A 24,506-nucleotide genomic window follows, 5' to 3' on the forward strand; every position below is an offset into this window, starting at 1 on the left:
AAAACCCCCTTCAGTGGAGGTAGGAAGTGTCTATGCTACAGCGGCACAGCTGCATCAGCTGTAGCGTATACATGAGCTCCGGACAGGGCTGCACAGCAAGCTGGAGTGAGCCTGGGCCGACAGCCTGGGGCTAGCCGAGCTCGCGGAGCGCAATAAACATAGCTGTGCACGCAGTGCTTGGAAGTTGTGGCACGACCCACAGGCCCTAGGGTGGCCGGATGTCCCAATTTTATAGGGACAGTCCCGATATTTGGGGCTTTTTCCTTTCTAGATGCCCACCTCCACCTCCTGTCCCGATTTTTCACATTTGCTATCTGGCCACCCTAGTGCAAGCCCCCCTCCCGCGGCTTCAGAACTTGGGTTCCAGCCCGTCCACACCGCTGTTTCTAAAGCCCCAGCGGTGGGCCCGGGCTGGGCGCTTGGCTGCGTGACGCTGGCTAGACACCCCCTTCGCCTGCAGCCACGCAAACAGCCTTAGGGGCAAAGCGCCGCCAGGGCCCCTGAAAAGCTCTGGAGGAGAGCTGGGCGTTATGATGATGATGAATAGGCCCCGGGGGGGGGGGGGGTCAGTGGCTCCCCCAGCGCCCCGCTCTCAGCTTGCACAGCCCTGCGCGGGCCGCCAGGGAGCCTGCTGCAGGGCCCGGCGCGCGCTGAGCTCCCACCGCCCCGGGGGATGCACGCGCCGTTCCCGCCCGGCTCCCAGCGTTCCCCGCCCACGCGCCGGGTGCCGCAGCGCCGCGACCCCGGCAGAGGCTCTCTCTCCTCCCGGCTCTCTATGGTCTGGGCGGGGGGGGGGGAGGGGCTCCCGCTTGTTCCTCCCGGCTCCGCTGGGCGAGCGTCGCCCACCGCAGCTTCTGCGCGGCCGCAGCCGGGATGTGGCGGCTCCGCGGCAGGATCTAAGGTACGGGGGGGGCGAACTCTGCCCTCCCCCCCGGCAGGGCTACTGCCCTGCAAACTTGCCCGGTGCGTTTCCCGGGGGGCGCCTGGCGGGCGGGAACAGGCGCGGGGTGGATTGTGCAGTGATGGGGGGCGATGGGCAGCCCTGCCCTGGCTCGGAGCCTGGCTTTTCCCCCCGTGCTCAGCCAGGGCTGCAGGCGCTCCGCTGCCCGTTCCCCCGCTGGGCACGCTCGGCGTTGTGTGTGCCCCTGTCTCACTAGCAGCCGGGCGGCTGGTGAAGGCTGCGGTGAGGCCAGTTTCATGACCCTCGCCCTCAGCTGGGAGCAAAAACTTGCCGTTTCTGTGTCGGAAGGGAAATAATGTGTGTGTGAACGCAGCCTGGAGGGGAGGCTGCTTTAAGGAGGGGGAAACCATCTGCAACTTGTACTTAGGGTCAAGTTAAGGTAACTTGTGCTAATGGTCCTTAAGGAAACCGCATTCTGTTGAAACTTGTATTCCGAAAACCAGGGGATTTACACACACTTGTGAGAGGACCGGAGTTATGTAATATGAGTGCTGTGTGCTTGTGAGGCTGCCAGTGCTCCTCTACTACCGTGAGGCACCCATCAGTGAGCGTGGTCACAACCATTTTAAGGCACAGCACGGAAAAGAAAACCAGTTTCTTTTAATGCTCACTTAAAAGTTGTGTTTTGAAATAGTTGTGTTGTGTTTTGAAATAGTTTTATAGTAGACATAGTACATGTATCCCCTTTGTTCTTTTGTTAGGTGTATTTTCTATCACATTTTACTCATCGCTGCATTCTGCAGTTTTTCTACCATTCATTCAGATATTTGGCCACCAGAGCTCTACTGTTGCTTTAAATATTGTTTTGATTTAATATATAGAACATCTGTTGAAGTCAATTATTTACCGTAGGGGAATCAGTTGTCTAACATGTGGTTTTAAAGTGATTTCAGTGCTTTCTCTAGTTACTGGGGTAATATTTTTTAATAAGGGAATTGAGTGTTAGTGGAGGTAGGATCGGTCTCTAGAATTACTTGCAAGTATGCCGAGCTACATCTCTAACCTGTTTTGTGATTGGAAGGGTGGCTTAAAATGAGTGGTGGGACTTTTGGTTTTCTTTCCTCGCGTGCAGTAGGGTTTTGACATGAGGTGACCTCAGAGTAGGGTGTTGTTTCAAAACAGAGTGATCCATGGCAGAATGGAGAGGAGAGGGAATCATTCAATAGTCAGAACCTGGAACAATGCAGGATCTCGGAGATCTGCCAGTCTTTTGATCAAAACTGCATGAAACCCCATTAGAATACAAGCAAAAGGGAAAGGTGGTGGTACCTTTCTAACATGGGCATCCAGCGTGGTTTTCTGTACTGCTGGATTACTTGTTGTAATTGGCTGCATTGTGTACACCAGATTAATATATTTCCTTACACTAAACCCGGAGTAGGTACTTTTTTGGAATGTTACCGCAGGGAAATACAAAGATCTACTTTCATGACTATATTTCAGGTGGGGCAGGAGGGAGGGTACGCTGCCTGCCCACCAAGCCATTGTGCTTCTGAAACAGGATTCCTCTGGTCCCACCCTGGGGCAGTAATGGCACATTTAGTCCTGGGTACGGTGCGATTTTGAGGCACTGTCCCTAAGGCAGGTCTGTAGGGAGAAGTTGCCGAGGGAGGCTGGAGGCACATCCGTGGGGAGAAGCGGCTGAGGGGGGTCAGTGGGGAGAAGCAGCCCAGGGAGGTTGGAGGCGGGTCCGTGGAGAGAAGTGGCAGAGGGAGGTTGGAGGCGGGTCCGTGGGGAGAAGTCGCCGAGGAAGGTTGGTGGAGAGAAGAGGCCGAAGGACTTTGGAGGCCGGTTGGTGGGGAGAAGTGGCCGAGGGAGGCTGGTGGGGAGAAGTGGCCGAGGGAGGCTGGTGGGGAGAAGTGGCCGAGGGAGGTTGGAGGCCGGTTGGTGGGGAGAAGCGGCCGCGGGAGGTTGGAGGTGGGTTGGTGGGCAGAAGCGGCCGCGGGAGGTTGGAGGCTGGTCTGTGGGCAGAAGTGGCCGAGGGAGGTTGGAGGTGGGTCGGTGGGGAGAAGCGGCCGAGGGAGGTTGGTGGGGAGTGGCTGAGGGAGGTTGGAGGCGGGTCCGTGGGGAGAAGTCGCCGAGGAAGGTTGGTGGAGAGAAGAGGCCGAGGGACTTTGGAGGCCGGTTGGTGGGGAGAAGTGGCCGAAGGAGGCTGGTGGGGAGAAGTGGCTGAGGGAGGTTGGAGGCCGGTCGGTGGGGAGAAGTGGCTGAGGGAGGTTGGAGGTGGGTCGGTGGGGAGAAGCAGCTGAGGGAGGTTGGAGATTTCAGACAGCTTCATGGATCTAGTTGTGTTGTGAGCTGTTCCTGACCCCTTGAGGAAATGCTGCTGTTCAACACAAAGGCTCCCCATGGCAGCAGAGAGATCTTTCTGGTCTCCCTTCCTGCTCCCACCATTTTCAATGGTTTCTTGCCATTCAGCTGCCCTATTGAACAGCCCTCAGTGCTGCAGCCTGTATATAATCACCCCACCTGTGAAACTCCAGACACCGACTGGCTGCTTTGTCCTCCTCTGCAAAGCCACCTGGTACAGTGCACCGGGGTGGGATCGAGGGAGCTGTCTTCTTCCCAGACCAGTTAATAAAGCATGTCTGATCTCAGGTACTTATCTGGGCCCATCACCCTGGTATCTGAGCAGCTCACAGACTTTAATGCATTTATCCTTGCGATAACCTTGTGAGGTTGGGCAGTGTCATTGCTTCCCTTGTACAGATAGGGAACTGAGGCACAAGGAAGCCTATGGTGGATCAGGAATTGAACCCAGGTCTCTCACCCAGCAAAAATCAGCCATTTTTCCTCTGCCCTCATCTGTCTCAGCTCCCCCTGGAGATGTACATTTGTAAACGGGTGGGTTGGCAGGCTCCTAAAAGACTTGTACCTGTTGTTTTTGCCCTTCTCCTGTCTCTGCACTCCTCATTCAAGCTGTTTTTTTCCAGTACCCCCTTCCACACTGAGACGCCACTGTCTGATCTCTCCTGTTAGGGGAAGGCAGTTCCTGCTGTCAGGATGAATCCATTGTGAGGCGTGTTGTTGTTCCAGCCCCAGGTGTATGTGGTTTTATGTAACCCCTGCGCCTGGTGTCATAGATGGGGCCCGTTATACAGTGTTTGCTACTTTGGAAAACATGAAATGTTTCCTGAGGGGTGACTGTGCTCATTTGAGGGATTCCTGCCTACTTGCTGCTGGCTCAGAGGTCCCTGGTACGAATGTGGGGACCCCAGGATAGTGAGGTGGGGATCGGGACAGCAAGGGACCAGCAGGAGACAGAACCTGCATCTGCACTGTCAGAGTCTATCCCCCGTCACCTTATGTGGCCTGTTGCTGTCCAGGGAGCAGCCCTCCCTACCCCCCCGAGGAACCCTCTGCTGTGACCCCATCACTGTGGTTGGATAGGGGAGAGTCCTGGAGGCTGAGGGCTCCCTCCCTGCAGCGGAAACAGAGGCAAGTTCTAGAGATGGGGGTGAAGAACAGATTGATGGGACAGGTTTCCGTGGGACTGTTTCTGACAGGGCGAAGATTCTGGAGGCCCCTGAGCTGCTGGCAACAGCTGAGAATGGAGCTATGTGCCCTGAGGAGGAGGATAGCGTTGTGCTGGGTGGCAGGTCTGTTGTCTGGAGCTCCCAATGGCTCTGCCTTCCCCTGGCACGGGGAGTTCTTGAGCCCCTGATCCTGCGTGATGTGGTGATGACGCTGGATCCCGGCTTGGGGCTGCACTGCCTGTCCCTCTTGGGACAATCGGTATGCGAGCTTCTCCCACTCAATCTCCCTCCTTTGGGAATGAGAAGACTGTTCCAGTGGCTGCTCAATGTCCTCCTGGGCTGGTGGAGTCTGCGGGAGAAGCAGAGGACAATGAAGATCTCTGGGACTCCTCCCTGGTTCCGGACGTCCCTGCCAGTCAGCAGATAGGAAGGGTGAAGGAGATTGGTGGCAGAGATCGGATAGGGTTACAGGGTGAAGGAGATCTGTGGCTTTTTGGCTAGCACTAAAGGGAGGTGTGCACAGTTCCACTGACTGACCTCTGGAAGAATTGCTCCTGTGCATGTGGGGGCAGATTGTGACCCCAGAAGTTTGGGACTGTGTCTGATCGTGATCAGGGGAAGCCAGGCTAGAGCTGTTGTCAAAAGCATTTCTCTGGTGAGAGCTGGGAGGCTCCCATTGTGTAGTGGGAAGAGACTGAATGCATGTGTGGTGTCTAATGCCTTTTACCCCAAAGTCCAGTTCCTCTAAAAGTCACTCACGTCCCCTGATGATGGTGTATGCTGCCCAGTGCTGCTCCTGTTTATTCAAGCCATATTTTCTGCTGCTGATGGATGTCTATGACCGATGTCTGTGAAATCTTTTAGAAACCTGGGCTGGTATTTATCATCTGTCTCATTTCGGTGGATTCATCCCATGAATACCTCTAATTAACAGAGCTGTGAAAAGTAAATTTGACCTTTACAAATTTACCCCTTACACCTGCATCCACTGAAAAAATGAGTTTTCTAATTGAAGATTTCACAGGCAAAAGAAGATTTGTTATAATGAAACAGAGCTTTAAAGCTGCCAGACAGACCCTTCCCCCGGTACCATTCATCTCATAGATCTTAAAGCCAGAAGGGACCGTCCAGCAGCGGTGAGATGCACAAGGTGGTCCTTTTTACTGCATTTAGCCTGTGGCGTATCTGTGGTGATTTGATTAATTTAGCTACAAGGACACCATCAATTTAAAAATCAAATTTCTGTCTGTCTGTTATTTTTATTTATGTATTTATTTATTTGCCTACAAGCAGCAGCTCAGCTGACTGTAGCTTAAAGAGAGCAAAGCGGGGGAAAGTCTGCTGTTGGTTTGTTTTTTAATTTGTTTACCCTGTGGCTTCCACAGTGCTTTGTGTACAATCAGCATCATTGTTTTCCCCTCTGTAGTAAGTGTCCCCTGTTGATGTGAGTCTTTCACAAAAGCAATCGGGGAAATAGAAAACATTGACCAATTACTGTAAACCCCCATAAATGGACCAGGGACTCAGGGCAGGGTGAATATGACTTTTAACTTCATTTTTGAAACGGAGTTGATTATAAATTGGCGGTGCCCTCTTTAGTTCAAAAAACATGGCCCCAATTCAGGAAAGTATCTCTCTTCAAGAAAGCGTGTAAGTACCTGTTTTAACACCACGCACTTAAATAGAAATGGACTTATGCCCAGGTGTACGTGCTTTCCTGAATCAGCAGTAGCTGCATATTATGGGCTTCAGATTGGCATATGCAGTGATCTCCATGTACTCTTTGATCACTCCAAAACATTTTGGGGACTGCATGGGCTGGTGAGGAAATTCTGGGTTCAAATACTGACTCTGCCACTCACTGACCAGGGCTCCCTGCCTCACTTCCCCAATCTGTTGGAGGTGGAAGATCATTTTTAGCACACTTCACAGGTCTGGGTGTGAGGATCAACTCGTGCTTGTACAGTAACTGGGACATATAAAGTGCTATACAAGTGCTTATAGGTGATCTTTGTTGTTATTGTTATGTAAATAATAATACTTATTATTAATTTATCCTTACCGGGCTCCATCCATAATCCCCAGTCTAAACAGACAAGGTGGACAATACAAAGAAGTAGGGTATCTGATTTTGCCACTATTACTTTATTCTCTGAGATATGGGAAACTACTCTGTAACTATAATAGATAGTAGCTGAATAACAGGGAGCCCAGGACTAATAAATTTCCCATATAAAGCCCTGGGTAGAACGCTACTCCCTTAACTATTGTGCTTCTGATAGCTATTTGATTGTGATGGCCATGATTAAGACTATGGAAGACAAAAGACTGTAAGACTTCCAGGGTCACATAGCCTTCAGTCATAAGTGAGGGCCCCAAAGACTTCTTCCTGAATGATCCCGGGGAATAGATTTCACAACCTCCTGCTGCATATAAAGAAGTAATCATTAGTTTTGGTAATGTTAAAGCTTATTAGGTGACTTAGACCCAGAATTTCAATTTTGTGTAAGAAATAGAAAATAAAACATGATTCTAAGCATTTTTTAATACAAATTGTAAGCGGTTTCAATGCAAATTTGTGTTTGTTTTGCAACATGCCCTAGTACAGAGGTGGGCAAACTATGGCCTGGGGGCCACATCCGACCCTCCAATCTGTTAAATCCGGCCCTTGAGTTCCCGCTGGGGAGCGGGGTCTGGGGCTTGCTCTGCTCCCGCGCTCCAGCCGGGGAGCGGGGTCAGAGGCCTCTCCGCTCGCATATGTCGAGACTCCTGGAAACAGCAGCATGCCCCCTTTCTGCTGGCTCCTATGTTTAAGGATAATCAGGGGGCTCCGTACACAGCCCCCATCCCAATCACCACCCCTGCAGCTCTCATTGGCCAGGAACTGTGGCTAATGGGAACTCCAGGGGCGGTGCCTGCAGATGGGGTAGCGCACCGAGCCGCCTAGCCGCACCTCCACATAGGAGCCGGAGTGGGGACATGACACTGCTTCCAAGAGCTGCTTGTGGTAAGCGCCACCCAGAGCCTGCACCCCTGACCCCCTCCTGTGCCCCAAACCCCTGTCCCAGCCCAGAGCCCCCTTCCACACCCTGAACTCCTCATTTCTGGCCTAACCCCAGAGCCCACACCCCCAGCCAGAGCCCTCACCCCCTCCTGCACCCCAACTTCAATTTTGTGAGCATTCATGGCCCACCATACAATTTCCATACTCAGGCCAAAAAGTTTGCCCACGCCTGCCCTAGTAGAATTTGTGACCTTATCCTAAACACCAGGAAATGAAACGGACTAGAAAGAAAAGTGAAATTTATTCAGCTTGGACAAAGACAATAATCAAATTTAGGATAGGAAATAACTAGGGCTGTCGATTAATCACAGTTAACTCATGTGATTAAAAAAATTAATCGCTATTAATTGCAGTTTTAATCGCACTGTTAAGCAATAGAATACCAAGTCAAATTTATTAAATATTTTTGGATGTTTTTCTACATTTTCAAATATATTGATTTCAATTACAACACAGAATAGAAAGTGTACAGTGCTCTCTTTATATTATTATTTTTATTACAAATATTTGCACTTCAAAAAAGATAAAAGAAATAGTATTTTTCAATTCATCTCATACAAGTCCTGCAGTGCAATTTCTGTATTGTGAAAGTGCAACTTACAAATGTAGATTTTTTTTTTGTTACATAACTGCACTCAAAACCAAAACAATGTAAAACTTTAAAGCCTACAAGTCCACTCAGTCCTACTTCTTGTTCAGCCAATTGCGAAGACAAACAAGTTTGTTTACATTTACAGGACATAATGCTGCCTGCCTATTATTTACAATGTCATCTGAAAGTGAGAGCAGCTGTTCACATGGGACTTTTGTAGCCGGCATTGCAAGTCATTTCTGTGCTAGATATGCTAAACATTCATATGCCCCTTCATGCTTCGGCCACCATTCCAGAGGACATGCTTCCATGCTGATCACACTTATTAAAAAATAATGCATTCTTTAAATTTGTGACTGAACTCTTTGGGGGAGATTCTGCCATATATTTCATGTTATAGCAGTCTCGGATGATGACCCAGCACATGTTTGTTTTAAGAACACTTTCACTGCAGATCTGACAAAACGCAAAGAAGGAACCAACGTGAGATTTCTAAAGATAGCTACGACACTTGTCCCAAGGTTTAAGAATCTGAAGTGCCTTCCAAAGTCTGAGAGGGACGAGGTGTGGAGCTTGCTTTCAGAAGTCTTAAAAGAGCAACACTCTGATGTGGAAACTACAGAACCCGAACCACCAAAAAAGAAAATCAACCTTCTGCTGGTGGCATCTGACTCAGATGATGAAAATTAACATGCGTCGGTCCGTACTGCTTTGGATCGTTAATTGAACAGAACCTGTCATCAGCATGGAGGCATGTCCTCTGAAATGGTTGTTGAATCATGAAGGGACATATGAATCTTTAGGGCATTTGGCTTGTAAATATCTTGTGACGCCAGCTACAACAGTGCCATGAGAACGCCTGTTCTCGCTTTCAGGAGACATTGTAATCAAGAAGTGGGCAGCATTATCTCCTGCAAATGTAAACAAACTTGTTTGTCTGAGTGATTGGTTGAAGTAGGTCTGAGTGGACTTGTAGGCTCTAAAGTTTTACATTGTTTTATTTTTGAATGCAGGGTTTTTTACATAATTCTACATCTGTAAATTCAACTTTCATGATAAAGAGATTGCACTAAATGACTAGCAATGGGGGAATTGAAAATACTATTTCTTTTGTTTTTTACAGTGCAAGTATTTGTAATAAAAAATAAATATAAACTGAGCACAGTACACTTTGTATTTTGTGTTCTAAGTGAAATCAATATATTTGAAAATGTAGAAAACATCCAAAAATATTTAAATAAATGGTATTCTATTATTGTTTAACCGTGCGATTGTGATTAATTTTTTTAATCTCTTGACAGCCCTATAAATAACCAGTATAAATGGTAAAAAGTAAATTAGATTTCCCAAATGTTATTTTGAATAATCTAGATTCCTAGTAATAGGGAAGTAATTTGAGTTTACTTTTTTTCTGATTCATATATCATCACAAGTCATAAAAATTCTGCGGCCAATTACTTTAGTCTAACTAAAGTCACTGGGCTCAACATAGGGGTACCTGGATGCAATCTGATATCTTGTGATCCACAGAAAGATGAGCTAGTGGTTCTTTCTGACTTTAAACTTTATGAAACATAGCTTGATTTTTCAAGTAACAAGTTGAGCTCATGACTCAGCTCGTAAGGGGTGATAAAGTCAAATGAGTAGGTCATTGGGAAAGAGTAAATACAAAACCATATGATGTTGTGTTTAGAGCCACTGACCAAAACCACCACACTGTGTTTGAGGCGTGTGGTCTGGTGGACTGAGCACTGGACTGGGCCTCAGGACATCTGGGTTCTGTGCCCGCTCAGTCAATGGCCTTCCCCTGGACGTTGTGCAAACCACTTCTGCTTTCTCCCCTTGCCTACCCTTTGCTTGTCTTGTCTGCTTACGTGGTAAGTTCTCTGGGGGCAGGTGCTGTCTTTTACTGTGTTTGTGCAGCTCCAGTACACTGGGGGCTTGATCTCAGCTGGGGTTTCTAGACACTTCTGTAATATACATCATTAATTCAACACCGTTGCTCTGCAATAAGGAGAGCCTGGGTGGAAGATTCAGGACCCTATTTTTCATTATAGATTTATTTCCTGGTCACCAGTAATGATATTTCCAGCCACAGAGCTCATATTAACAGGACATTTTATTTTTAGCCATTTTCATGCTGAGAATAAATATTTGTATTATGTTGAGAGCTATGGATAGCATGGCATTATGAAAATATTGTTGTGAGGATTGTGCTTGCAGGTCTCCAGTAGGAGAGAGATGTATTGTGGCTTGCAATTAAGGTAGAAATCCTGGGTGAAATCCTGGTCCTGTTGAAATCAAAGTGAGTTTTGCCACTGACTTGAGTGGAGTTAAGATTTCAGCCAGCCAGCTAGGTCTTATGTTCCTTTTGCACCCAGCCCTCCCATTGGAGGAGTGCAGGGTTGGGCCCATGGGAGAAGGAGCATAATATTTAACAAATATAACAATGAGCTAAAATAGAGAGAAATTATCTTAAATCTCTTGTGGAGACAGATTTGACATAATGTCTGGCCCCACTAATCCTTGAACGCTGATCTAAGTTTTCAACAGTTAACTACTGTCCCTGTTTCTTTGTGACATTTGTGGGCTGTAAAGAGAAACTTCTGTATGTGTTATGGGCATGATCCAAACCCCAGTGAAATCACTGGAAAGGTGAATATGGGATGGTGCAAGATGTACTGGGCACATCATTATGGAAGAAATGTAATCCTCTGGGTCTGCTTCACATAGCTGCCTCTTTATCATAACAGAGAACCAGTGAGCATAGCTCAGCTGCGAATGCATCCCAAATCACGTTCCCCAGGGTTCTTCATGGCTAATCCCTCATCTATTGATCTGGATACAAATGTTCCATCATTTAGAAGTGCCTCTTTTACAGGCTTCTTATGTTAATTAAAGTCTGTTTCAGCTCAGAAGCTGGATTTCCCTTTCTCAGATCATGGAATCCAAACCAATGAAAGAAGAACTCATTTTCTGAAATATGAAGCACAGTTTTCAATTGTTTGAAGGACTGACTCCCTCCCCGACCCCTCCCCTGAAAAAAATACTGAGCTGATGAAATCAGGCTGCAGAGAATCTCCAAGCGCTCCTAGTTAGACCTGTGTCCCAAATGAAGAATGAGAAGCAGAGGCAAGAGCTCCAGAACTTCATCAGCCATTGCTGGCCCCACTTCTCCTGAGCTTGGCATAGGGGTATCCAGCTGTACAGAGTCAGGAAGCTGGCTATGACTGTCCTGGCTCGGGTGGATTCCAAGTAAATCCAAAAGGTCATGATGGGTTCCCCAAAGGTAAGGCCTGAAGCTGTAGTTTGAGCGGCTAGGGGATCAGGCCCCCAAAAGTGAACATCCGTCTCATACACCATAGTTCCTCATTTAATACAGTTGCCTGTTGGGAAGCCTACCTCTGGCATACGCCTTGGAAAGTTCACCTTAGTGCACAGTTCTGCTGTGTCACGTGATTGGGGTTTGTTTGTGAGGTTCCCTGTTTATTTTGTATCCATGATGCTAGCATCTTGCAAGCATATTATATTCTGAGGTCAGGCTAGGTCCTTTTCTCTTTGCACTTCATCTCTAGTTATAAAGGCACTTGATAAAGGCCAGATGCTACCCTTGGTCAGGCCTGTACCCACTCTTGTTTTAAAAGTGAGCTCTTACTGTAGTGGTTCTCAGCTGTGGCCCGTGGGCCACTTGCAGCCCAATGAGCACACAGCTGTGGCCCATGTGACCTCCTCAGGGCTATAAAGGTATACGTGTTGTTTGGATGCAGCCCACATAACGCTTAGAGAGCTGCATATGCGGCCCACAGTGGTAAATAGTTTGAGAACCACTGCCTTACTGGTACCAGCACAGCCCCACTGCGTCTGCACCCGATTCACTGATTAGAACCGAGTGGTCCGTTTTGTGGATGATGCACAAGCTGGACGAGAATCTGGCTCACAGACCCAGAGCTGCGTTAGGACCGTCAGAGCTCAAAAAGCAGCAAAAGCTTATTTATGTCACTGGAGCCAGTATGTCTGACTCTCAGTGCACACCAGAAGCTCTGTTCAGCCAGATGGTGTCATTTTACATCATCGCTTTGCGGAGTGCCGCTGCACTTCATGCAAACGGTTCAGTGTTCTCCTGGTAAATGCACTCTCGTCAAGCCCTGGACTTCACTCCTTCCTTCAGTTGTCTGCTGTGACCTTCTGCAGACAGCGCCTTCCACACAGAGATTTTCCTGCTTCCCTAAACCCAAACGCCTTTCGTTTCTGAGTGTGAGGTACAATGCTACCTCTTCCTCTGTTTGATTTATTTTACAGCACAGGGGATTATTGTGCTGGCGGGATCTATAGAGCCAGGTAGTCCTTTTTATCCCCCACTCCCCTTTCCTGGGAGTCCTGAAGCTGCAGGATAGAAATGAAAAGCAATGCTTACCACCCTGGGCATCCTAGAGTGACCAAGGTGCATCTGAAGAATTTAATGAGTGTTACAGACTACAAGCCTAAAATTCAGCCCTGTTTGTGCTGAGATTCTAAGAGCTGCCTGGATGTGACAGGACAGAGTCACTCATCTCACACAACATCTCAAGAGATGTCAAGCCACAGGGCTGAATAGCAGAGCCTTTAACCAGCCAGGTTTCAGAGTAACAGCCGTGTTAGTCTGTATTTGCAAAAAGAAAAGGAGTACTTGTGGCACCTTAGAGACTAACCAATTTATTTGAGCATAAGCTTTCATGAGCTACAGCTCACTTCATCGGATGCATACTGTGGAAAGCGTAGAAGATCTTCTTATACACACAAAGCATGAAAAAATACCTCCCCCCACCCCACTCTCCTGCTGGTAATAGCCCATCCAAAGTGATCACTCTCCTTACAATGTGTATGATAATTAAGTTGGGCCATTTCCAGCACAAATCCAGGTTTTCTCACCCCCCCCCCCACACCAACCCACTCTCCTGCTGGTAATAGCTTATCAAAAGTGACCACTCTCCTTACAATGTGTATGATAATCAAGGTGGGCCATTTCCAGCACAAATCCAGGGTTTAACAAGAACGTCTGGGGGGGGGGGGGTTGGAAAAAACAAGGGGAAATAGGTTACCTTGCATAATGACTTAGCCACTCCCAGTTCAAGCCTAATGGCGCAACTTAATTATCATACACATTGTAAGGAGAGTGATCACTTTGGATGGGCTATTACCAGCAGGAGAGTGGGGTGCAGGGAGGTATTTTTTCATGCTTTGTGTGTATAAAAAGATCTTCTACACTTTCCACAGTATGCTTCCGATGAAGTGAGCTGTAGTTCACGAAAGCTTATGCTCAAATAAATTGGTTAGTCTCTAAGGTGCCACAAGTACTCCTTTTCTTTTAACCAGCCAGTAAGTCAGCTTGCTACAGAGGGATAACGGAAGCGTGTTTCGTGCTTCCAGAACCCCTATGGGTCTCAGAGTAGCAGGGATTTATTTTTTAAATCTTGGGAGGGCTAAATGTCCAGTAAGGATCTTGCTGCTCACGAAGAGGCAGCTATATTCTGTAGGGGAAGATCTACTGTCTTCCCATGCCTGACAGCTGAGTGCCCAAACTATGCCCTAGAGGAGCAGTCTTCAAAGCCCCACAGTTCTAAACACCCAGTCAACTTAAAAAATTCAACCTTGTCCTTTGGCTTGCTGAGCAGCCGGCAGCATGGGTAGCACGTGAGGATCAGGAGGATGCAACCCATGACCACCCTGATCCTCCTTTAGACCTATAAGGGCAGGTTCAGCCTCTGATATAGCCTGTCCTAATTTGTGCCTCCTCCTGCCCACAGCCTGTAGGGGATTTGCAGCAGCCATCTGCTGAAGACACCCTGTGCCCTGCTGTTTGGGTTGTTATACCTGTCCCTTTGCACTGGTGTAGATGGTCACAGGGCAACACGGAGTCTGGCCCAGAGAACAGGCGTACCTGATTGGTTCCTTGGTCTCCAGGTCACCCGCTCCAGGGGCCCATCGGCTGCTAGGTGTGGTGGTTGTTTTTTACATCCGTGCCCAGTGGCTGTGAAAGGCCATCATTCTGGTCAGGTGGCACCAGGCTCTGCCTTGGCACTGGTGTAGTTGCCCACATGAGGCGCCGGGCCGTGCTGAATGAGGCCCCTGATGTGCATTGAAGCTTGACTTGGATTCTGCAGGGAGTGAGTTGTTGGTGCTCTGCACAGCCATCCAGGCAGGCTGGGTTCACTTTTCAGTCCTGGCCCCTCTCTCTGGGTCAGCAGGGGCCAGGAGAAGGGCAAAGGCAGCACAGCCAGCCCTTGAGGGGGGTGGAGCTAGTGGTTGCAGAACAAACCCAGTGGACATCTACAGGGAGTGAAGTGAGACTGAGGCCACAGGAAGGAACTGTCACAGGTCTAACCAGTGCCTGCCTTTGATGGTCTAACGCCTGTCTGTGTCCCACTGTTGCTAGGTGACGATGGAGGTCAGTGGTCTCCCGGTGGAGTTGTGGCGCCTGATTTTATCCTACTTGCGTCTGCCCGACCTTGGCCGCTGCAGTCTAGTTTGCCGAGCTTGGTGCGAGCTGATCCTCAGTTTGGATAACACCCGATGGCGCCAGCTGTGCCTTGGCTGCATTGAATGCAGACACCCGAACTGGCCCAACCAGCCTGATGTGGAGCCCCAGTCCTGGCGGGAAGCCTTCAAACAGCACTACGTCGCCTCAAAAACCTGGACCAAAAACGCCCAGGACTTTGAGTCCTCCAACTGCTTCTACTTGTTCCGAAGGAAGAAGGACCGCCATGTCCTCCGCGTTGGGCAGGGCTGCGAGTTCGATACCCTCCGAGCCGCCTTGGCCTCGGCCGACGTCTACGACCGGATCGTGCTGCTGCCGGGGGTATACGAAGAGCAGAGCGAGATCATCCTCAAGGTGCCAGTGGAGATCGTGGGGCAGGGGAAGCTAGGAGATGTGGCCCTGCTGGTCAGCATTGATCAGCACTGCCCAACCACTCGCCTGTGCAACGTGGTCTTTATGCCAGCCTGGTTCACCCCCGTTGTGTACAAGGTGGGTCTGAAACTCTCACAATGGGTGTCGTTAGGGCGTTCGAGATGGCCCTGGCTGGGATGGGACATGGGGGGGTGTGGAGCTGGGACGATGCTCTGAGGGGGCACTGAGCATTCTCTTCTTTGGCCGGCTGGTTCTTGCTCTCGTGCTCAGGGTCTAACTGGTCGCCATATGTGGGGTTGGGAAGGAATTTCCCGCCGGGTCGGGACCTGGAAGGGTTTTTGCCTTCCTTTGCAGCTTGGAGTGTGGGGCATCTGGGTGAATCTCAGTAAATCAGTTCCCTGCCATTGCAGGGCTTTGGCCGCCGGTGCACCTCAGTCCCTCCTGTTCTCTGCCTGTGGCTCACAGTAGTTTAGTCTCCTGAGGGCTGTAATACTTTGATCTAATTCTGGTTGTTGGATTTAGTGTGCGGGTGCTGGGTGGTATTTGTGGCCTGTGAGATGCAGGTCAGACTGGTCCCTATGACATGTCTTCTTGGAGGATGCACACACATGATATCATTCATGCTCTTTTTTAGTAATGTTACCAAGGCTTGGAGAAGTCAGGACTCCTGAATTCTCTTTTTGGCATGGTAGCTGTTTGACCTTGCCCATGTCACCTTGAGGCCTGGTCCAGACATTTGTACTCCCTGAAGCCAATCGGCTACTCGAGGCGCAGCCATGGGAGTAAAAGTTTGAAAATCTGACCTCTTGCCTCTAGAGCTTTGCCTCAGTTGAGCTGTCTGTAAAATGGAAACCTACCTTACAGGAAGTAGTGGAACTCTGTTATTTTTAGAAATAATTTAATTATCTACTTCATTTAACTTAATTGTTTTTAAAATGCTCATAGGAAAAGTGCTATACAAGTATTAAAAGGAAAAACTGTCAGGGTAAAAAAAAAATCTTATTTAATAAACAATAGATTTCCTGCTCTGTGTTTGTTTAGATTATTGAAACACAGATTAATTTACTCTTCACTGTTGCATGCTGTTTAGTGACGTTGTACATTTCTCTCAGCCTCCACAATGAAAGTAGATACATTTCCCTTTCATTGATCGTCAGTTTTGCTTTCTGGATCATAATCAGCTCAACGCTTCAGCATTTGGGTTTCAGACAGTGAATGGAGAATGTTTCCTTCCAAATAAACCCATTTCCCATTGGTGTTTTTATTTTAAAAAGAAGATGGAGCCATGAATTGAGCTTAGATTTTGCAAAAGCTTTTACAAAATAATTTGTTTAGCCTGAAATTGACTTGACAGTGTCCCTTTTAAGTAGCTTTAAAAAAAGAGGAGGGGTAAAGATGTAGGTGTTAAATGCACGACCTAGCTGATCTCTCACTAAAATACTGCAATGTTCTTCATTTGTTTATCTTAGCGCTTTGATCTGAAAGTCTGCTCCTTTACCCTGGGAATGTGCAATGTGTGGCTGACGAAGAAAAGGTCAGGTTTAAAAATTGGAGAGTTGTGCAAAATGATTCCTGTGGCCTGGGAGCTCCTGTCCCCAGTCACTGATTGTATCTTCTTATCGAAATCTCTCCAACTGTTTGGGGACCACTGTACCAGACCCCTGTGGGTCATGGCTCATGTATGTTGTCAGTGCAAGGTGGGGACACTGACACTGCGTGTCTCGTACTTGTTGTGGGGATAAGCAGAGAGCTTTATAGCACCTGCTGTAGGAGAGTCCTGTCTTTTCTCACCACAAGGTATCTAAAGATTACTGAGGCTGATCTCCAAGGCTTTCTGCACACAGGCTATGAGGGTTTGTGTCACAAAGCCTCCCGAGCCATGGAAGGGACAGCTGACGACATGACAGATGTCAGCAATCCAGCGCCACGTTCACATGGATAACAGTGAAGAGTGAATGAAGTTTCCAGTGCTAAGGCAAATCTCCCTGCCTAACGCTGACCCATAGATGTGTGAGAGAAACATTTAACTTCCTTGCAGAATGCTTGGGACCTGGCATACAACAGATGGAGCATGTGTGATAGTATGTAGAGCAGATGCTGTATATGCTCCTGGTACAGTCGTAAATATTAAGGCAAGAAGAGGCCATTAGGATGTCTAGTCCAACCTCCTCTATATCACTGGCTATTACATTTCACCCACTTACGCCTGTACTGAGCCCAACAACTTGTGTAAAAAAGGCTGACAACAATTAAAACTGCCAAGGGTAGGGACCAACTCATAGTAGATGGATGTTGCTCAGTTCAATGGTCACAACAGGTCATGTTGAGCCACCTAGTTGATGGGATGTGGCAGCTGGAGCATGCCATGCTATCTAGCATCATAAAGGTAACTGATCAAGATTGGGGCAGTTAAATGCATGGACTCTTGGTGCAGAAGCCAGTGGGTGTCAGTTACCCATGACACATGCCAGTTCCATGTGCCATTAGATGTGTGTGTTTTGGAGGGGGAATGGTTTGAGAAGTGGAATGGGACATAATGGTATCCCCAGGAATGTGAGTTATTTTTGTATTTATTTTGTCTCATGATCATTCTTCTCCAGACAACCTCTGGCCACGTCCAGTTCGACAACTGCAACTTTGAGAATGGGCAGCTGCAGATCCACGCCCCGGGGACATGCCAGGTGAAGTTCTGCACCTTCAATCAGTCCAGCATCCATTTCCACAGCGTGGCCCTTGGGGTCCTGGAAAACTGTGAGTTCACTGGCAGCGAAAACGCCTCTGTCACCATAGAGGGCATCCCTTCCTCTGAGAGGAACTGGGCCTGCAAACACCTAACCACACTGGCCAAGTCCCACTGCGTGTTCTTACAGGCGTCAGACCCTGCGCTTTGCAACGCGTCGAAGCGGGGCGGCTGGGGCGGTCCGCCAGTGAGGAGCTTAAGGACCTGTGAGATCGTGGTGGGTGGGGACCAAAATAATTTACTTCCTGCTTCCAAGACTCAGCTGGTGCTTGAAAAAGCAGGTGAGAGAGAGGCTGAAGTTAATGGCAAACTTTATACAGCAAAGGAGGGGGATGCCATGACCCTGGAGACAGACTCTAGTGATGGTGAGCTGAGCACGAGCAGCGAGAATGAAGATGATGACCGGTCGATGTACAAACTGTCCTATCGGGCCCACGGTCTGAGCCACATGCTGGCCCATGTGATCCACAGCAGGCCGCAAACCAGTGGGCTCACCGCCCTGCAGAGGGACCTGGAGCTCAAAACTCTGCAGCAGGAGCTGCAGAGGGACAAGGAGGCCCAGTCTCTTGCCAGCTCTCTGCAAGGATGCCTCATTCGGAAGTGCCTGTTCAGGGACGGGAAAGGTGGGGTCTTTGTCTGCTCGCAAGGGCGAGCCAAGCTGGAGGGGAGCGTCTTCAGGGAGCTGACCTATGCCGTGCGGTGCATACAGAACAGCAAGGTGCTGTACAGGCTGGTAATGAAACCCTCCCACCCGCCTGGGGATTCAGTCGGCAGAGCCTACAGGCCACATTGTTAACCAGCCTCATTCTTTGCACCTGCACTTAAAGTGTGGGTGAAATGAAAGCACTTAGATGTCTGCTTGATTGTACCTTCAGATCAAGTCGTTAGACATCCAAGTGCTGTCAGGTCTGGAGGCATCTGACTCTCCCTGCAAAGTTAGAGGCTCGATGGAGACCCCTTTAAAAGTGTGGTGCTATCAGTCAGCATTTCCAAGTACATCTGTGAACATGCTGAACGTGCCAAGGGGCCACCCAGTTAGGAACACAGGAATTGCCAGACTGGATCAGAGTGTGGTCCGTCTAGCCCAGCGTCCCACCGCTGACAACAGCCAGTACCACCTGCTTCAGAGGAACGTGCAAGAAACTCTGCAGTAGGTAGCGAGGAAGTAACCTGCTCAAAGAGACAGTTCCTTCCTAACGTCCGATAGCTGGAGGCTGAAGCATAAAGGTGTATACCCCTTTATCAGCATAGATTTGTAAAGTGGCCCTGTGCGCTATGCATGCTAAAGAGTTCAGAATGTCGAAAAATTAATATCCCTTCAGAAAGGATGTAGGAAATGAAATTCACCAAAAACCCCCCACAAACCAATTCAGACTATCAGAAAATACTTCCTGACAGTGAGCTCTCGTGGAGGGATACTGGTGTAAAGGAGTGAAGGATCAGGTCTTGGTTTAGTATACGGGGAGTATAAGATTTCTGATGCGCTTAACTATTCATGTCCTTGCTCTCAAGTGCCTGGTTCTGTCCCTGTTCGCACTTAGCAACCGTAACTGGTTTTCTCAAATGAAATGCGTTTACCATGGTACCTGTGACTAGTTTTGGGTCCTCACTGTTCCACCAAAAGCTGACCTGAAGCTAAATGGTCAAGATGATTGTAGCGCTGTAGACACCATGTGGAACAGGTGCTTATCCCTACAGCAGCACGCAGGAGAGGTGAATGTCTGAGAGGTAGCCCTCAGCTCTTGGCAGTTCGCAATTTTGGGCAGGAACAAGAGGTCTCCCACGCAGTGGGGTGGTGACACGCATGTTGTTTAGGCCACAGGCTTGGAAACGTTTGTTTCTTAGCAATAAAGACGTGGAAAGGGCACATGAACTGAACTGAACCGTAGCATTAAACACTCAGAGGAGGGCTGCTGCAAGCTGATTGGCTGCACTAGCGAGTGAGGCACTAGGTGGGAGATTACATTCATTATATAACGATGCTTCCCAGATGAAATGCTTTGCAATGGCACCTGGCAGTGTCCTCATCCTCCCTTCCAAGTCATTAATTCCATCCATCTGCTTATAGGGAAAGAGATTTTAGTCAGTTTTTAAGGCAACAGCTAGTTCTAACACCTACCCCCTTCACCACAAACACATCGTAATCCTGGTAGATCCTAAACAAGTGATCTTACAGCATTCTCCAGCCAGGACAGCAGCATATGCTCTAGTGCTGTGCTCAGCCGTGTGTTAAACGTCTTTCACGTTATCGCTTCCATTACTTGAAGTCTGATAGATTAGTATCAAAACATGGGAGAATTGCACGAGAAACAAATCTCTGTATGCAAATAGCGAATGTGTATCAGGGCCTTATCCAAAGGCAATTACAGCCTGTGAAGACTTTCCACAGACTTGAGAGGGCTTTGGTTCGGGTCCTGGTGTAGTAACTTGGGCTTAGTGAAGCAAACACTTACACAGCACATAACTGTGCTAACGCAAGTAGCCCCACTGGGGCAGGGAATGGAAACAGGAAGGATGGAAATACCTAGGCTGGAGGTGGAACTGTTGTGGTGAAAACGGGCCAGAATTTAGCATTTGGGTTAACACCCCTTGTGACACTTTCTCGCAGTGCCCAGGACTGAGGGGCAGGTTTGCTGAGTTGGAAAATGAAGGGAAGAGGCAGGCAGTAACAGAAGGGAAGAGTGGCTGGTTCTGCAAGACAAGGGGAAGAGTCAATGGAGTTCAGAGCCTCTGGAGGACAGAGGATGACTCTCAGAAGTTTGCAAGTGAGAACAGAAGACAAGAGGACTTGCAGTCAGAAAAAACAGAAGGTGGAAGGCTGGAGAATTGCACCATCACCAGGAAGAGACAGGTCCATGTGATTGCAGATTCCCTGCGATGAAGAACAGACAGGCCTGTCCCCAGAGCTGATGCGGAGAACAGAAGGGTGCGCCTGTAACCCACACACCTTCTGGGCATGGTGCTCTGTCCCGTCTAGCGGCACTGAGACCACTTAGAGAGAGAGATAGCTAAGGCTGTAGAGCAAACTCATTTCAACAGCCAGTTGGCTTTTCGCTCATGCAGTAGAAGCTCATGCACTAAGCTCCGGAGGCCCCGGGTTCAATCCCACCTGCCGACGACCGGGAAGCTAAGATATGGGATGTGGACCTGAGGCTGAAGAGGATCCTAATGGGAGCTGGAAAGAATCCACTGATTGTCCTTCATGCAGGAACAAATGATGCTGCGATGCTTCAAGGGAGACTCTGCCAGGCTGGGGAAGATGATTAAAGAAATGGAGGCTGAGATGATCTTCAGTGGGATTCTACCTGTCCCTGGGGGAGGAGAACGAAGGCGAGACAAGATGATGAAGATCAACAGATGGCTCAGGCAGTGGTTCCATAGGGAGGGCTTTGGGATGTTTGACTACTGGGAGGCATTCATGGGCAGGGGACTGTTCTCATGGGATGGACTCCCCCTGAGTAGGGAGGGAAATAGACTTCGAGGATGGAGGGTGGCACAACTGATTAAACTAGGAATTCAGGGGAGATGGTTGGGAGATGCTCCTCTCATCTCCACGCCTGAGTCTAATATTGAGCAGGAAGAAAATCAAGTGAAAGAGGAAACGGCGATGGAGAAAGGAACAGAGGGTAGGAGAATGGACATCAAGAGGAAAGGTAGTGCCAGTAGCACCGACAGTAACAGTCAGATAGGCGATACTGGCAGTAGGATTACTCTGTCTAATCAGGTGAGGAATCTGGGCAAAGCCAAGCACAAATAACTAAGGTGTGGGTAACAAAATGCAGGAACTAGAACTACTGGTGCAAGAAGTGAGAGCAGATATTATAGGGATAACATAAATATGGTGGAATAGTTGTCATGACTGGAGTACAGGTATTGAAGGGTATGTGCTGTTTAGGAAAGACAGAAATAAAGGTAAAGGTGGTGGAGTAGCATTGTATATTAATGATGAGGTAGTTAGAAGTGATGGAATGGATAAAACTGAATCTGTTTGGGTCAGAATCACTTTGGGGAGGAAAGGTAACAGAGGCTCCTCTGGGAGAGTGCTTGGGGTCTGCTATAGACTCCCAGGATCTGATTTGGGTATGGATAGAGACCTCTTTAAAATATTTGTAATGAAATAAGCACTACTGGGAATTGTGTGATTATGGGGGACTTTAATTTCCCAGATAGAGATGGGAGGACAAGTGCTACTAAGTATGGTAGGGCCCAGACTTTTTCAGTTATGATCGCTGAGAGATTTCTTCACCAAATAGTTGCCAAACCGACAAGAGGTGATGCCATTTTAGAGTTTGTGTTGGTAAGTAGCGAGGACCTCATAGAAGAATTGGTTGTAGGGGACAACATTGGTTCGAGTGATTGCGTTAATTCAGTTTAAACTAAATGGAAGGATCAACAAAAATAGGTCTGCAACTTGATTTCAAAGGGAAAACTTTATAAAATTAGGGGAATTAGGGAAGTGGACTGGACTGATGAACTCAAGGATCTGAATAAGGAGGAGGCTTGGAATTAGTTTCTGCAACTTTAACTTAAAGTATCTAAAGCCTGCATCCCAAGCAAGGGGAAAAAAATCAGAGGGAAGGGTTGCAGACCAAACTGGATGAACAAGCATCAAAGACAGGTGATTAAGAGAAAGCAGAATGCCTACAAGGAATGGAAGATGGGTTGGATCAGCAACGGAAGCTACCTCTGGGAGGTGAGACTGCGTAGGGAAAAAGTGAAAACTGCCAAAAGCCAAGTGGAATTGGACCTTGCAAAGGGAATTAAAACCAATAGTAAAAGGTTTTATAGCCATATAAATAAAAAGAAAATAAGGAAAGAGGAAGTGGGACTATTAAACCCGAGGATCGGGTGGAGATTAAAGATAATCTAGGCATAGCCCAACACCTAACCAAATATTTTTCCTCAGTTTTTAATAAGGATAATGAGGTGCTTGGACAGTGGCTAATGGGAACAAGGATGTAGAAATAGAACTGAGAACATTTGAGGTGGAAGCCAAACTCAAGCAGTTTAATGGAACCAAATCAGGGACTCCAGAAAATCTCCATCCAAGACTATTAAAGGAATGGGCATATGAAATTGCAAGCCCAATAGCAAGGATTTTTAATGAATCTGTACTCTCAGATGACTGGGAAATTGTTAATATAGTACCTATATTTAAGAAATGGGGAGGGGGGAAGTGATCTGGAAAAGTTTGACTTCAATTGTATGCAAGGTCTTAGAACAAATTTTGAAAGAGAGAGTAGTTAAGGACATAGAGGTAAATGGTAATTGGGATAAAATACAACATGGTTTTACAAAAGGTAGGTCGTGTCAGACCAACCTGATCTCAGTCTTTGAGACTATCCCAGTTTTTTAGACAAAGAAAATGCAGTAGCTTTAATCTACTGGGATGTCAGGAAAACATCTGATACAATTCCACATGGGAAATTATTTAGTTGGAGAAGATAGGGGTTAATATGCAAATTGAAAGGTGGATAAGGAATTGGTTGAAGGGGAGACAACAGTGGGTCACACTGAAAGGTGAACTTCCAGGCTAGATGTAGGTTACTAGTGGAGATCCTCAAGGATTGGTCTAGGGACCAATTTTAATTCTCATTTTCATTCATAACCTTGGCACAAAAAGTGGGAGTGTGCTAATAAAATCTGCAGGTGATACATAGTTGGGACATTTTGCCAATATGGATGTCAGCTCCCTAATGCCTCCAGCCTTTCAGACACTCAAGCTCTCTTCTGAGGGCTGTGCCAGCCTCAGCTCTGCTTTGCCAGCTGTACCCCAGTCCCCAAACTCCTTCGAAGCAGCCTCCAGTAGTGTCCAGCCCCTGTCACTGGACACTCACAGCAATTACCAGGGAAGGTGTCCCCAGAAAGACAACACCCCCACAAGCGTATTTGATTCAGCTGAGTATCAGCCCCAGTGTAACACCACAGCACTGCAATCTATTGATTGTGAAAACACATCTTGCCCTTTGTTACTAAGTATGTGTTTTTAAGAGACAGTGAGCAAGGATAAGAACAGGTTACAAAGAAAACAAAAGGTCTAACATGCTTCTTACAGTCCAGAACTTAACTTTAACAGGCTAAAATCCTTGTCTCACCTAAAGCACTAGCATCCATGACTAGGATCCTGCTTTGAAGAATGAAAACAGCGCTGTCCTTTGTGCTGCCTCAGTGAAGGATGACAAAATGTCATTTTGCTTCTCCGTACATTTCCAAACTCTGTGCCCACTCCCTCCACCTCTCCCCCAAAAGGCAGGATGACCCTTGTGGTTCCCTTCCTGGGGTGCTGGCTCCAAGGTGTCTTCCCCTCCTCCTGCACTAATTTGCTCTTGTGGATTTCTTCTTGGCCTGGCATCTGAGACCATTCACTTCCAGTTCATTTTCTGAGCTTGATTTGAATTGATTGTCTAATCCCCATTCAGTTTGCTGTGTCCTGTCATTGCTCTTGGAGAGAACGTGCGAGGCTAGAAATTAGCCTGTTTGGCTCCACAGGGCTGGCTATTTGAAGTGGATGAAATCTTTTAGCTTTAGAACTCGGAAGCTGTACAATAAAATCCCTGCCCCGTTTCCTCTTATTACAGAGCTACAATGACATGATTCTTATCTAAAACAGCTTCCCTCTTATCCCCATGGGAGCAGCTGGGCCATGTTATTTGCAGCTGAGAGCGTTATATCACAGCTCCAGCAGGCCCCAGCCATACACACACAAAGAGGTATTAGTAACAATAAGGGCCTGATTTAAGGCAGGGAAACTCAGAGTTCAGACTGAAGATGCTTCTTTACAGTTTGT

At 47.9% G+C, this 24,506-nt stretch overlaps 1 protein-coding gene across 5 annotated transcripts in view; it reads left to right on the forward strand.

The window, feature by feature from the left end:
• Positions 1-732: 732 nt before the first annotated feature.
• Positions 733-24,506, forward strand: part of FBXO10 (F-box protein 10) — a 68,730-nt gene continuing 44,956 nt past the window's right edge. For 3 of the 5 annotated variants that reach the window (XM_043547258.1, XM_043547260.1, XM_043547259.1), the window contains exons 1-3: positions 733-901; positions 14,506-15,096; positions 17,580-18,452. In XM_043547258.1, coding sequence (XP_043403193.1) covers positions 776-901; positions 14,506-15,096; positions 17,580-18,452 — 1,590 coding nt within the window. In that variant the 5' untranslated portion in view covers positions 733-775. The remainder of the gene's footprint in view (positions 902-14,505; positions 15,097-17,579; positions 18,453-24,506) is intronic. The other 2 variants (XM_037902186.2, XM_043547261.1) reach the window with 1 other exon arrangement.

The sequence above is a fragment of the Chelonia mydas genome, chromosome 5 (assembly GCF_015237465.2).
Source record: "Chelonia mydas isolate rCheMyd1 chromosome 5, rCheMyd1.pri.v2, whole genome shotgun sequence".
NCBI lineage: Eukaryota > Metazoa > Chordata > Testudines > Cheloniidae > Chelonia > Chelonia mydas.